Raw genomic sequence first — 14,971 nt, forward strand, 5'->3', positions numbered from 1 at the left:
TTCAACTTTTCCTGAACCCCCTAGGGGATCCCTATTCACACAAAATATTCCAAGGCCTCAGTTAAAAAAAAACAAACTGGATTTGTAAGGGACTTACAAAACTGCCTTGTTTAAAAATATGAAATTCTTACGGTATTTTTTAAGCATATGCTTTTATTTTTCACATCAAAATTACTTAATTGAACATTAAGCATCTAATAAAAAGTTATAAATACTCTATCACATATGATACTATGCACTTCATGATTTGAAACAGCTACAAACTAGTTCTTACAGAATACCTTTATGAGGTAGGGCCAGTAGTAACCCCATTTTACAGAGAAGGAAAATGAGATGTGACTATTTGCTAGTGAAAAGGCTGAAGTTAAATTTCTTAAAAACCACACTAGCCTATCTAACTTCTTTTACAAGTGAAGAGGTCTATTTTGGGGCGGGGGGCGGGGGGAGTGTGTGACTGAGGTACATCTCAGAGAATAAAGAGAAGCACCTTCTACAATGGATACTTAATTTTAAAAAAAAGATTATGGGTTACCTGAATGCATCTGCCTAATCAATGGAAGTTACTAACAGAGGACGGAAATCCTTCAGCAAGACAGTATTTTCCACATTTTAATTTTTCCTGAGGTTCAAACACTGTATATATTTTCTTACTCAAAGAACTTCTCAAAGTTAAGATGTGAATTATAATCCTGATGACAAACCAAGAGCTCTTTAATCCAGTGGGTTTTATTGCTCTAAACATCATTTAATTTGATACATATTCCCCCCTCTGAGCATTAGATAAGTTAATAAAGCATTATAAAAATAAATTTAAAACAAAAAACTAAATGAGACCTCCTTTCAGGTTCTTCTTTGCACAAAGATGTTTCTGTAAACACTTTTAAACCAGCATCTTAAAATTCCAAATTATTCAAGTTTCTCTTTAAACATATGGCTTCATATATTAGTAAAAATTGAAGCAAATATGTGAAATCTTTAACTCCTCATCTGTATTCCATGGAAAACAATTACAAAAGCTACCTGCCTTTTTTAAAGCCTTCTAAATATTGTTTCTTGAGAACTAGAATTCCAACTTGCATTATTATTACTTATACTGCAAGTCTGAGATTTCTATTTGGATATTTAACTCCTAATTTTTCCTCAATTCTCCTTTCTCCTGATACCTTTTTCTCCCTCCTATCATTGCATCTTTTTTGAACTCTGTTACAAGCTCACAATTAAAATAAACACTACTAGGGCTACCCATAGACTCATCTGTATAAGAAATGAAAGGCATGGCCGTCTTTCTTCACTTCAAAAGCTAAATATAAGGCCAAATTCCCTTTCCAGTAATGAGTCTCTTAAATGTGTTCCCAATAGAAAAAAATCTCGGCTGCTACAATATAAACATACCAGCAAAGTAGATCCAAAGATGTGCCAATCAAATACAAGCAAGCATAATTCTCAGAGTTCTAAATTGCAATCATATTGAACTGAATTGTTTTAATGATTCCGAGACATTACTGTTCCCATTTCAGTTTAGAGTTGTTATAAGATGCAGATTCATGTTGGGTATATGCAGCAAATAGCTTCATTTCTTTGTTTTAAATTTTTTTAAATTCCACTAACACTCATGTTTATTATTTCAACTACTGTGCTTTCAATACAGTGACAGAGCTGTACATCAGGATCCATACTTCCAGTGTCCCTGGATCCATTTTTATAAGACGGATCTTTGCAGATTTGAGACCATCCACTTGGTTTCTCTTTTATTTGTTGAAGACCTAAAAACATAAGGAAAGAAAAATTAAGACCAAGAAATCTGGAAAGGAATTTGGCCTTTTTGTTTGAAATATTAAGATAACTCTTGAAAATGAGTTACCACTTACGTGTAATAATTGGATCAATGTCTCTTGTCTGAGTGGCAACATCAGAGGCACACACTTGTCCTATTTGGATTAGCAAAGACATAATATCCTCATACAGTGGAGGAAATGCTCGACAAAAAGAGACCAAACATGGCAGAGTTGGCATGAAAAAAGCATACCGCTTAGCCTGTGTTAAAACTGTTGGAAAGAAATGAAACAGAATTTTTTACTTTACAGATATAAATTCAACATACAAAGCCTGTATAACATACTAAGCTGTGATAGAGAGACTAAGTTTTCTAAGACATGGCCAGCCCCTACCTTCAGAGAGCTCACAATCTAGCAGTCTCAGTCATTATTGAAGATACAAATTCATATTATGCCCAAGCACTGTGATAAGTGCATTATATGCATTATTTCATTTAATTTTCACAATCTTATAAATGAAGAAAGTACTATTATGAAACTTATTTTACACAGGAGAAAATTTTTAAAGAAGCCTCAGAGAGGTTAAAAAACTTGTTAAAGGTCACTCAGCTGTGGTGGAGTTGGGATTGAATTCAGGCAGTGTAAATTTCTTAGTCACTACAAATAATTATAACATGAGATGAATATAATGTAAAGAAAAATGAACAGGGTATTATGGGAACACTGAGAAAGAATACTAAATTAACCAAACCATAACTTTAAAGGATTGAACTGTAATTCATATATTTTAAAGTAGTTTATTTTTATACCTTTTACTCTACAAACCAAAATGTAGTTAAAATCTTAGGATACATTTTAGAACTTAAGGAAACAACTACTATATTTATCTCTTATTTATACACATGATTATAATTTTCTGGACTCTGAGCATTTGTAGTAAACCCTAACTTGTTTTCTACTGACATAATGACATTCAGAAATAAAATGTGGAAGGCATATTATATTTACTATAAGTCTATATACTCTTTCACAAAATGAAAGATACAATCTTCCTACCTATTCATACCTGCTACACTATATTTGTAAATAAAAAAATTTTCAAAAGTAGAATAATTCAAAAGATGGCATAAGTTAAACTAGTAGTAACACATATATTGCCTCATAGTGACACAAAAAACACACTGTATCACTAAATTCAGAAACTATATGTACTAATTTATGTTAGAAGTTTTTGTTGTTCATGTTGATTGGCTACATACCCGTTAGCAAAGTTCCCATGACATTGACAGCTAAACGAGCCACACTAAGTGACTTTGGTAATGCATACTGGATACATAAGTGAGAAAGCAACTGGATAGCAAATATCTGCAATATAAAATCCAAATATTACACATTTCTCAAGAATATCTTTAAGTATTAAAAATTATAAAATATTTTATGTAACTTGCAAGACTGGAGAGAAATCAATTGTCTTAAAGCTCCAAAATGTTCATTACCTGTTTTTCAAGTTCTGGCTGTGCAATAAGCTCAGGTATGAAATCCAGACAGATGTGCATAGATGGAATACCTGCGACCGTCAGAGGCAAAAGTTCACATGGATAACCCTAAATCAACAAGAAAGGTGGAAAAAGTTAGAAATAAGTCAAATACAAAGAAAATATAAATGAAAAGTTTCACTTCCTTTCTGTAAAAGTTGCTCAGAAGGCTACAGTGCCCTACATGTATCCTGGCATATCACTTTTCTGATGCACTAGAATAGGAATAAATTATCTGAATACTTTATTAGGTTGGGAAAAAAAAAAACTTCAAAAATTTGGATTTTTCTCCATAGTGCAAAAGACCACGATAACTTGTGTTATCTCTAGTTTCTAAATGATCCCTATTAATATAGTATTCAAAGTCCCCAGGGAAAATAAAGGTCAACCACAAAACATCATTCTTTGGAAACAGACCTGAAAATGAACAAGCTTAGCAATGTTGGGATCTGCAATGTACATTTGGTGCAACAGACAACAGATAAGGCACTGAACTTCTCGAAGGTTACAGAGCAAATTGTCTTCTCCTTCCTCCATCCCCTTATTTGGAGCACTGGTGGTAATAACACTTTGAACATTCCTTAGCAAGCTGTCTGGATTGATACCGTTTGCTTTCTCTTCTTCAGTAGGTAAACAAATCTCTAAGAGAATCTGGACAGCTGCACTATCCTGTAAGCAAATAAAACACAGTGAATATAAAGTTTCTGAGAAGTTGCTTTGAAAATCTAATCTGATTTTGTTTTCACATGAACAGAAATAAAAAAAACAACAAGTTTCTTAAAAAACATACACACACAAAGAGGTACTTCTAAGAGCAGAAGTGAGCAATCCACAGAACAATGATTCTCCAATTTTTAGGGTGATGAACCCCTAAAGAATCCTAAGAAAACTATACTCCCTTTCCCGGCCGGGCGCGGTGGCTCACGCCTGTAATCCTAGCACTCTGGGAGGCTGAGGTGGGCGGATCGTTTGAGCTCAGGAGTTCGAGACCGGCCTGAGCAAGAGCGAGACCCCGTCTCTACTAAAAATAGAAAGAAATTATATGGACAGCTAAAAATATATATAGAAAAAATTAGCCGGGCATGGTGGTGCATGCCTGTAGTCCCAGCTACTCGGGAGGCTGAGACAAGAGGATCGCTTGAGCTCAGGAGTTTGAGGTTGCTGTGAGCTAGGCTGACGCCACGGCACTCACTCTAGCCTGGGCAACAGAGTGAGACTCTGTCTCAAAAAAAAAAAAAAAGAAAAGAAAAGAAAACTATACTCCCTTTCCCCATAAAAATTAACACATATAAACAAACATATTGCATAACTTCAGGCAGGTCACATTTCTTCTATGGCAGACCCCATGGACTCCAGTTGCAGAACATCTACTAGAAGACTATTCTGATTCAGTGACATCCAGAACAGGCCCTAGGCATAAATGACTTCTACCAAAATCTCCTTTCCTTCCTCTTAATCTCCCACTTTTCCCAGGACCCTATCCTGTATTTCCCTCTTTTTCTCACCTTGTTACCAACTAATTAATTCCTCTGAAGGTAACAGTTAATAATTAATGAGTTAAAATATTTAAATAACTTAGACTAGCACCCACTACATAGTAAGCATTATACAGATGTTAGCTATTATGATCTATATCCCTTATGTGAAACTCTCAAGGATTTATTTTAGAACTCAGAATTTTTTTAATGTGATATTATATAACACCCATCAGCAGAGAGTGGGTAGCACCTTGTAATCAAATATATTAATATTTCTGTAGCAAAACATACTGATATTCATAATAAATGGGATAAAGAATGTCAATTCGGGTCAAGTTTTATCACCAGACAAGTTCATATCAGGTCGTCTTTCTGCCAATTAAATTACAGAAGAAATGTGTCAGTTTTCCTAGCTTTTTGGATCTCTGTATTACGGATAAGGGATTGTGAACCTATATTGTTGTCCTAATTCCCCTTATTGTCAATGAGATTTCAGAAAATACATTTCAAACTATGAAAACATGTCTACTTTAAAGATCTCAAATTGCTTAACATTTTATCATCTCACCTCTCCTGCATTATTCAAAAATGACTATGTAAGCTTCAGTAAAATTCTACATTGTTATAAAACTTTCCTGAACTAAATATAAAATTGAACTAACTCTATTATAGTATTTATCACTATTTTATTATATATGTATCTGTTTTTCTGTTTATTATCTGTCTCCATCTTTGATTTTTTTCCCTATCATTTGATCTTAAGAAACATATAACCGAGGATTTTGTCGTCTTCACCATTATATCCCCAGTCCCTGGAACAGTACTTGGCACAAAGTAGGTGTGCAATAGATCATTTGTTAAAATGAATGAGCCTAATAACCTCAGAACAGGTAAAGTCTTATATTTTATTAAAATATAAATCTTATTTAAATGGCTATTAAATTTATATCATGAAGATTATTCTTGATTTCAGTAATATAGTCCATCTGATATAGAGCAAAGGTAACACCATTATAATAGATTCTCCAATAGAAGGAATATACCATATGTCACCAATGTACACAGAGGGAATAATATGCCATCTAATTTAATTGATTATGTGAGTAGGAAAGCTCTTGCCCTTTTTGACTAAATTTTACTTTAGCAAAATTTACCTGAGCAGCCAGTAATGCATTTTTCAATTCTTCTCTGGTAACTTCTGGAGCATCAGTTTGTCCAACTAAACCTATTGTATTATTCTGGGAAGGCCTATCTTGCTCTGCTGTTTCTTTCAGATGAGCACTAAGGTAGGCTTTAGATGCAAGAAGATATCCATTCAACATGTGTAGAGTAATATCCATCAATGGGGGGCATCTAAACAAAGAAAGAAGGAAAGAAAAATATATGAGAAAGAATAAACATTTATAAATTAGCCAGAACATGATCAATTGAGTTTAAATAATTAGAAAAACCTGAACAGAGTAATAACTTTTTCACTATAATAGTCTCAAAATAAGTTTAATATCTTCTCTCTATATTTCAAGATTATATAAATAGTATTATCTGTTTCATCTTATCAGCTAAAAAAAATATGTATAATGTAAGCTCTAGAGAAAAGATATGCATCTTTTGAAGAAAATGACATTACCAGTAAATCTCTTAGATGTGAGCCTACAAAGCAGCTGTCCTCCAAAAGGCATATCCTATTATTGATAAGATGAAGGTAACTAGAACAGGGTATTTATTCGTTTTACTACTATTCCTTCTTTGGAACAAGACATCAAGACAACTCTGTATTCCAAGAATGGTTCATCCACTTAACGTAGGGAAGTTACTTACTGAACCTTAGTTTCTTCATCTATAAAATTGGTAGGTACACAGTTATTCATTCCTCAAAGATTGTTACAGATTAAATACAAATAAGATAAAAACAGACATAAGAGTTAAATGTAAAAAAGAAAACAAAAAAAGACAAATTAGTAACCACTAGAATTTTAAATGCAATACCCTTAGAATAACCCAGAAATTCCACTTCTCAGTCTCTATCACAGGACAGAACTAGCTAGTGTGCATTAATAGGCATTATAGTTGTGTTTATAAATGAAATATTGGAAACAACCTAAATGTCCAGCAGTATGTCAATGGTTAAATAAACTATAGCAATGTTTCCCAAGATTGAAAAATCACCTAGAGTGGTTGTTTAAAAAAATCTAAATCCCAAGCTCTAAGCTAGACATTTTGAATCAGTTTCTGGAGGACAAGCCTGATAATCTATATATAGAATACAATGCAGCAATTAAAACAAATGAGGTAGAAATATGCATACTAATATGGAAAACATACTGAGAACAGTTTTTTTTAAAAAAGAAGAAAATAATGCCTACAATATACTACTAATGTTTTTGTAAAACTATACAATACAAAAAAGTAAATATTTCTATTTATTAAATTTGTAAGTACACAGAAAAGTAAAGCTACATACACACCATTATAACGAAGTTTCCTCTGTAGGTAGAACTGGAACTGGTCAAAAGAGGCCAAGGAGGAATTTTGTTTTAGCAATGTCAGAATGATAGATATATGAGAGCCAGACTTTTCACTATACACCTTTTCTTTTTGTTAACCTTTTTGCATGTTATGAAACATTTACTTATTAATGTATATTATGAAAAATTTCATACATGCATAAAAGAAGATGGAATATTATAATGAACCCCCAAGAACTCATCACCCAGCTTCAACAGGTGTCTACACATAGCTAATATTTTTTTATATACACCCCCATCCACTTTCCTACCACCACCACTGGGTTAATTCAAAGCAAATACTGACTCTCATATCTTTTATATGTGTATATTTTTATCTGTGTACATCTTTATACTGTGTATTTTTTTAAACCATGAGAATAATCACTTTATAAAAAATTAAATTTTAAAAAATGAACAAAATTAAAAGGCTAATCAATAAAGCAATGAGGCGGGGAGAGGAGGTAAAGAAATAAAAAATTTAAAGCAATGAGGAAAAAACTGCAGTATGTGTACAAAGCTAATATTCTTTATAGATAAAGAGCTCTTTCAATTACTAAAAAAGATAGGTCAAAAAATAGGCTAAAATATTAATATAAAGAAGAAATACCAATAGCCAATAAATATATTAAAATGTTCAATCTAACAAGATATTAAAATGGGAATCTTTTTACCTATCAGTTTGGATAACATTATATAAAATAGCACAGGAAAGTATACAATATCAAATACTGCTATGGAATATAAAGTAGTTCAACCTTTCTGGATGGCAGAATGAAAGTCTGAACAAAAGGTCTTAAAAATGAGCATGTTACTTTTGCCCCAAACATTCCATTTTTAGAAATCTGTTCTAAGGAAACAGAATGGTAAAATGCACATAGAATAGTCACCACAGCACTACTGATAACAGCAAAAATCAGAAACAAAATATTCAACAATAGAGAATTGGGTTAAGCATAACATATCTATAAAATGTAATACTATGTAGCCAATTAATATAAGAATATCTATTAACATGATAAAAAGTTCATAAGTGAAAAATCCAAGTACAAAAACATTACATACATTTTGATAGTGTGATTTAACATCTTCCTGAACAACTGAATCACCTGAGTTGATTCAGGTGAAAGGTAACCTATTTAAGTGGATTTTTAACACTGATAAATCATTTGTTTTAGAAACAGCTCTTTTCTAGAAGTGTTATTTACAGTGGTTTTCCTTTTATTAGATATTATATGTCATGTCATTTATATTGTTTATTCTTCTGATTTCTATTTCCTATGAGACCTTGATTTCACCAAACTGTATTTGGCTGATTTTGCAGGCTTTGTCACTTTAAGAATGTCATCCCCAGGGCTGATGACAGATGAGTTTAAACATAAAGTGTATACCATTTAGTCTTCCTTACTAAAGTTTCTCTCCCCTCTAACCCATATAGCACAAAGTTTCTTTTCCTAAGTTACAACCTAAACAACCTTGTTAGCCTAACATTCAAGGCCACTCATAGTCTGACCCCAATTTACTTTCCAATTGTAAAATGTGCTCTACTCAAAAATCAACCCTCTTCTCCAAGCATTTTCACTCTTCTATAGTTTTGCTCACAGTATTCTTTATCTCGAAGTACCTTCCTTGACTCCCTAACCCCCACCATAATACTATTTGTTTATCTAAACTGTTTTTTCTTCTTTTTTTATTTTTAAGACCAGTCAAGTGAAGTAGTGGGAGTGGAGCATGAATAAAGAAAATCTGTAACTGGTTGTGAACAATTAGTAGTAAACACCACTGCACTCAGACCAGCCCTATCCCCATTCTTTAAAATAGTACTCAGGTCCCATCTCTTCAACATCTTTCCTAAACTTTTAACAGCATTCATTTATATATCATTCATCTGCATATGACCATATCATTTAACTTTTCATATATCTGTCTCATTTCCCCATGCAGCTGACAACTTTAAAAGCGGGCCCCTCAACTTATACACCTTTGACTACTTGTCATAACAACTAGAAATTCAAATATTAATAATTTGAATTAATTAAATTCTGCCTTTTGAGTGGAAGCCACCTCAAAGCAATTGCTTAAGTTCAGCAACTGGCGAGGAATTAAAGCCAAATGTGGAATCAATGAAGCTAACATCACAATTGAACATGCCAAAAATGTCACAGTTTCGATACATGTAATGATTCACAATGAGCCAGTTTTTTAAAAGCCTTTTTCAGCATGCAAGCAGAAATAGTGTTATTCTTTATTGATCTTGACGGTGAGAGAGAAAAGCCACCGCTGATGGTTACCAAAACCAATAATGACATTTCTCTACGGCTAGGTTTTATTAATTACATATTACATATATTTCATGAATAAATACAACTTTAAAAAGATCAAAAAAACTGCACAGTTTAAACTGCCTAGTTATCTGCAAAAACACTAAAATATAAGTTTAAATTGAATTTTGTCAATTTCTTTTTACTCTCCAAAGTATAACTCTATAATAAAAATGAAACTATAATGACACCCACCTGTGAACCCTTTGATCACACCTTAAGACAATGAGAGGATCTATCATCAGGTCATTCTGAGTATACTTTTGTCGTCGTACAAACTTTATTGAAGGTTGAAGTGCATTAACCGTCATTACCCACAGCCTGATTAGAAAATAATCACATGTTCAAACAGCTATATTATAATTGAAATCTGTAGCCATCCAATACTTTCTACCTTAGAAAGTTATATTCAGGAAAAAGAAAACAAGTGTGAATGAACTTTGAAAAATTAAAAACTATAGACATCTAACCTATTGTTGTGTCTCTAAAACAAATAAAGATAAAACAGTAAACACACAGTAGTCTCAAAATTTTCATAGTTATAATGGAATAATCATGGCATATAGAATAAAACTTGAATTAAAACCTCAGTTATACCATACTTGCTATATGATTCTGTATACGTCACTGAGGCTCTATTTCCTTATCTGTAAAATAGTAATAATACCTATAAATAATACTTACCAAAACACTTTGAAACTGTATCTGGCCCTATAAATGTAAGTCATTATTCTATATTAACCATCATAAAGTCTGGATGTGAGATGCCACTTTGAGATTAGACATTAATAGATTATCAAAGTGGTTACTAATCTGACTTCACATCATAATCACTGAGGGATATTCCAATGAGGAGGGTACTTGATCTCTTACAGTGAAGTCCAGGAGTCCCCAGCCCCACCTCCCACATAGAACTTCCCCCTCTTAAATATAAGTGGACAAACAAGGATTATCAGACATTTGAAGAAAGCTTTTACTTTGAAAAAGAATAAAATATACAAACAGAAAAAAAGGAACTCCAAAGAAACAAAATGTAGGGATCACAAGAAAATTTTTTTAAAAAACTATTATTAATATCCTTAAAGAATAAAATATTTCATACATGAGACAAGAACAAGAGGCATTTGAAAATATTAAGAAAAAGCTCTTAGTAATTAAGAATATAACAAATTTAAAACTTTTTTTTTTTTTTTGAGACAGAGTCTCAATCTGTTGCCCGGGCTAGAGTGCCGTGGCGTCAGCCTAGCTCACAGCAACCTCAGACTCTTGGGCTCAAGCAATCCTACTGCCTCAGCCTCCTGAGTAGCTGGGACTATAGGCATGTGCCACCATGCCCGGCTAATTTTTTCTGTATATTTTTAGTTGTCCGGTTAATTTCTTTCTATTTTTTAGTAGAGATGGGGTCTCGCTCTTGCTCAGGCTGATCTCAAACTTCTGACCTCAAGTGATCCTCTCACCTCGGCCTCCCAGAATGCTAGGATTACAGGCGTGAGCCACCGCGCCTGGCCTAAAACTTCAAAGGAGAGGTCAGAAGATAATATTGAGGAAATATCCAAAAAGTATATTCAAAAGACACATTAAAAAAAAGAGCTTCAAAATTCAAATTACAAAAAATTTACAAAAATACAAATTTACAAAAATACAAATCACAGAAAACGAGGGAAATTACTGAAGAAAGATAATGTCTTAGAAATGAAAGCATTACTATACAGACAAAAAAGGCCAACCAAGTGTCCAGCACTACGAATGAAAAAAGACCTCAAAATACATCATCATAAAGTTCTAGAGGAGTTAAAAAAAAAAAAAAAAAGGCTAAAATCTTTTAAGAGAGAAAAAACAATGGTCACATGCAAAGGGTTGGAAATTGGTATAACATCAGATTGTTAAATAGCAATAATGGAAACTCTAATTCAGTAGAACAATGCCTTCAAATATCTCAGAGCAAAAATGAACTAGAATTCTACACTTAGGCTAAATATATCAATCACATGTGAGAAGAATAAAACCCTTTCACTCATGGAAAGTCTCAAAAAAATTAAGTTTCCTACATTCCCTTTCTCAGGAAGCAACTTAGGGAATGTTCCACTCACTAAAATGAAGCCATAAACCAAGAAAATGAAAAACATAGAAACCACAGAGACAACAGCAATTCTAGTATGGCAATTGTGTATGTCCCAGATGGGAACATGAAGATGGAAAGCTCTGAAAGGAATGTCTCTAAAAAAATTGTTACTGATACTGATGTTATGACTAACTGTAAAGTAAAATTTCCCCTCAATACTGAAGTTTGGGGACATTAGTTATTAGTTGCTGATACCAAAACAACAATAAAAACAACCCAGCAAACAGAAAAAAGGCAAGTATTACTAACTTACAGTATGTGTTGAGTGTGAGGGAGGGCACTTGTATAAGAAAGAAATTGTAATCAAAGGATATCACATAGCTCAACTATAAAAACCACTTCTGTATTTATAATAATATGTACACTAAATACTGCTTTAACTAAAAATTTTGATATACCTATGTACAGAGAAATAAGGGGAGGGGAAGTGTGTACTGAAGGAAGTGAGACTCACAGGAGAAAAAGCTGGTAGAGGGCTAAACTTTCATCTTCTATAGTAGGAAGTCAATAGATAATTTCTAAATTGGAAAATCAGGAAATCACAGTTATTATAAGCATATTATTGGAATATATTGGGGGGATATAAATGCCAAAATAAAAAGACAAAAGAGCTAAAAACAGTGGTCTCTGGGGAACTAGAGTCTAAAATAGAAAGGTGTGAGGCAAACCTCATATACTACTTAGCTTCTTAAGTTATGTGCATTTATTAATTTGATGTAAGTAAAAATTTAATTTCAAAAGCATATATATTCCCAGACTCCACCCCAGACCTACTGAATCAAAATCTCAACTAAGTCAGGTCTCCAGGATTGTTTTCTAAAGCTGCTCAGATGTTACTGATGCAATCTATGAACAGTAGAGACCCATTGGCTGAAGACAAACAAGGTAACCCAGTGTCCACCAAACTCTGCTGCACTTTGGAATCACCTGGGGAATCTTTTAAAAAGTACTAATGCCTGACTCCCACCCACAGACATCTGATTTAATTGGCATTGGTTACAAACTGGAGATCAGGAGTTTTAAAAGCTCTCCAGGTAATCTTAATGTGCAGCAAAATTTGGAACCACTGCAATGACACAAAACATGATAGTGATCTAAATCACAATTAGCCATAAATAGCTATATATGAGAATCTTTTTTTTTTTTTTTGAGACAGGGTCTCACTGTGTTGCCCAAGCTACAGTGCAATGTTGTCATCATAGCTCACTGCAACCTCAGAGTCCTAGACTCAAGTGATCCTCTTGCCTCACCCTCCCAAGTACCTGGGACTACAGGTGTATGCCATGATGCCAGGTTAATTTTTTAACTTCTTTGTAGAGGCGAGGTCTTGCTATGTTGCTCAGGCTGGTCTTGAACTCCTGGCCTCAAGCAATCCTCCTGCCTTGGCTTCCCAAAGTGCTGGGATTATAGGCATGAGCCACCATACCTGGCCCAAAACCCACTTTTAAAGAACTTTCTCAAGTTAGAAATACATAATGGTTTCTCTCTATTTCTTAAGACAAAGTTTATTCTTCTCCTTAAAAGTATAACAACTCTAATTAGTAGTCTTCAAAAAAGAGTTATATTGTCACATAATCAACAAATACTGACATAAGTGGTCTTGTGAAAATTTTTTACAATTAAGTTTAGGTTATTTTATCTTACACTGCTATACATTTATCTATTATGTATAACAATACATTGAATTTACCTTCTAGGCATCACAGTATTAAGAACCATCCATAGTTTATTGACTGTTTGAAGAATTCTCCGTGGAACCCCTGAATTCAACAGCTGGCTCATATTGGATATTAATACATCTGCATATGGTATTAGCTCACTGGCTGACAGTAGAGTCAAGTGTTCTATAATCTGCATCACTTGTGTGTGATTTACTGGAACAGCTGAAAATGCTAAAAGAAAATTAAGCAGTCATAATCTAAGTTCTGTAAAGTTCACTAGGCAGGAAATAATATTGCTCTCTCAGACTATAGGCCAAACAAATCAAGAAAGCAATGTTACTAAAAAGTAAAACTTTCAATTCTAGCTATAGTTTTGACTAAACTTAAAATAAAGACCTTAAGAAAAATTCATGGAAGTGCAGTAGTTTCATAAAGAAAAAATATCTCATTTTTAAAATCACATTAGTTGTACAACACTTCTTTAAAAAAGTACTGTATTGGAAAAGTATATTGGCTTTGTTAGGATTGAAGTTCATTAACCACAATGTAATCATTCCTCCTATTACTGAAGTCAGATTGGAACCACTAAAGATCCAAACCTTCTGTGTCGTAATAGAAAGTAAAAATCTAGACATCTTTTACATTGGAAAGCTTCCCTTTTAACATTATTTCAAAATGCAAAATATTTTCTTTCTAGAAGAATATTTATTTTTGTTTTGTTGTATAGCTTTTAATTACATTTCAGAGAAGTATGATTTTGGGTAGATACTACATTTTTGAAATGTTTACTACTCTGAAATGACTTAAATGGTGATTATTGGCTTTATGGAAATTTCAGAGAACTAATTTTTAAAACCATTAACCATTTCTTTGTTTTTTGTTCTCTGACATCCTCTGACAAAGAGCAGCAAACCATTGCTGTGTGGCAATCTTGGAATGTGCTGTGAACATGCTTTTTAAGAAATTAAAAATGAAGAGATGATTTTAAAAAAAAGAAAAGAATCACATTAGTGACCCAAAGACTAATCTCATTTTCTTGGTGATTCAGACTGATTTTAAAAACACAAGTGGGGCTGTGTTTTAGCTCAGCGGTTCCTCCGACAGCGTTCAAGACCCGCAGGCACTCTCCAGCCCTTTAAAAAAAAAAAGCCACAAGTGAAAGAGGAAAATACATCAAAGAATTGCTTTTAGTCTCTAACATTCATTTGAAAAGTTCAAATTTCTTGACACTTTCCTGCAAGTGCCCCCTTTATAGGATGTAAGCACCCAGCAGATTGCTGTAGTTACTAAAAAATATCTAGAACTGTGTTCTCCAATAAAGTAGTCACTAACCATATCTGGCCATTAAGCATCTAAAATGTAACTAGTCCAAATTGAGATGTGCTGTAAGTGTAAATTACACACCAAATTGCAAAAACTTGGGGGGGTAGAGAGTAAAATAGTAATAATTTTTATATTGCTTATATATTGAATATATTTGGTTGAATAAAATGATTATTAAAATTAATATTGCCTGCTTTTTAGTTTTTTAATGTAGCTACTAGAAAGTATATACATGTGGCTTGCATTATTAAT

The 14,971-nt window shown here is 33.1% G+C and overlaps 1 protein-coding gene across 1 annotated transcript in view; it reads right to left on the reverse strand.

The window, feature by feature from the left end:
- Positions 1-1,037: 1,037 nt before the first annotated feature.
- The window catches only part of INTS2 (integrator complex subunit 2), a 47,733-nt gene continuing 33,799 nt past the window's right edge, over positions 1,038-14,971 (reverse strand). Inside the window, exons 18-25 of the mRNA XM_069481083.1 lie at positions 13,426-13,627; positions 9,809-9,934; positions 5,943-6,141; positions 3,728-3,979; positions 3,272-3,379; positions 3,035-3,140; positions 1,869-2,045; positions 1,038-1,763 (exon numbers count right to left, since the gene is read on the reverse strand). Of these exons, the coding sequence (XP_069337184.1) occupies positions 1,594-1,763; positions 1,869-2,045; positions 3,035-3,140; positions 3,272-3,379; positions 3,728-3,979; positions 5,943-6,141; positions 9,809-9,934; positions 13,426-13,627 (1,340 nt within the window). The 3' untranslated portion in view covers positions 1,038-1,593. The remainder of the gene's footprint in view (positions 1,764-1,868; positions 2,046-3,034; positions 3,141-3,271; positions 3,380-3,727; positions 3,980-5,942; positions 6,142-9,808; positions 9,935-13,425; positions 13,628-14,971) is intronic.

The sequence above is a fragment of the Eulemur rufifrons genome, chromosome 9 (genome assembly GCF_041146395.1).
Source record: "Eulemur rufifrons isolate Redbay chromosome 9, OSU_ERuf_1, whole genome shotgun sequence".
NCBI lineage: Eukaryota > Metazoa > Chordata > Mammalia > Primates > Lemuridae > Eulemur > Eulemur rufifrons.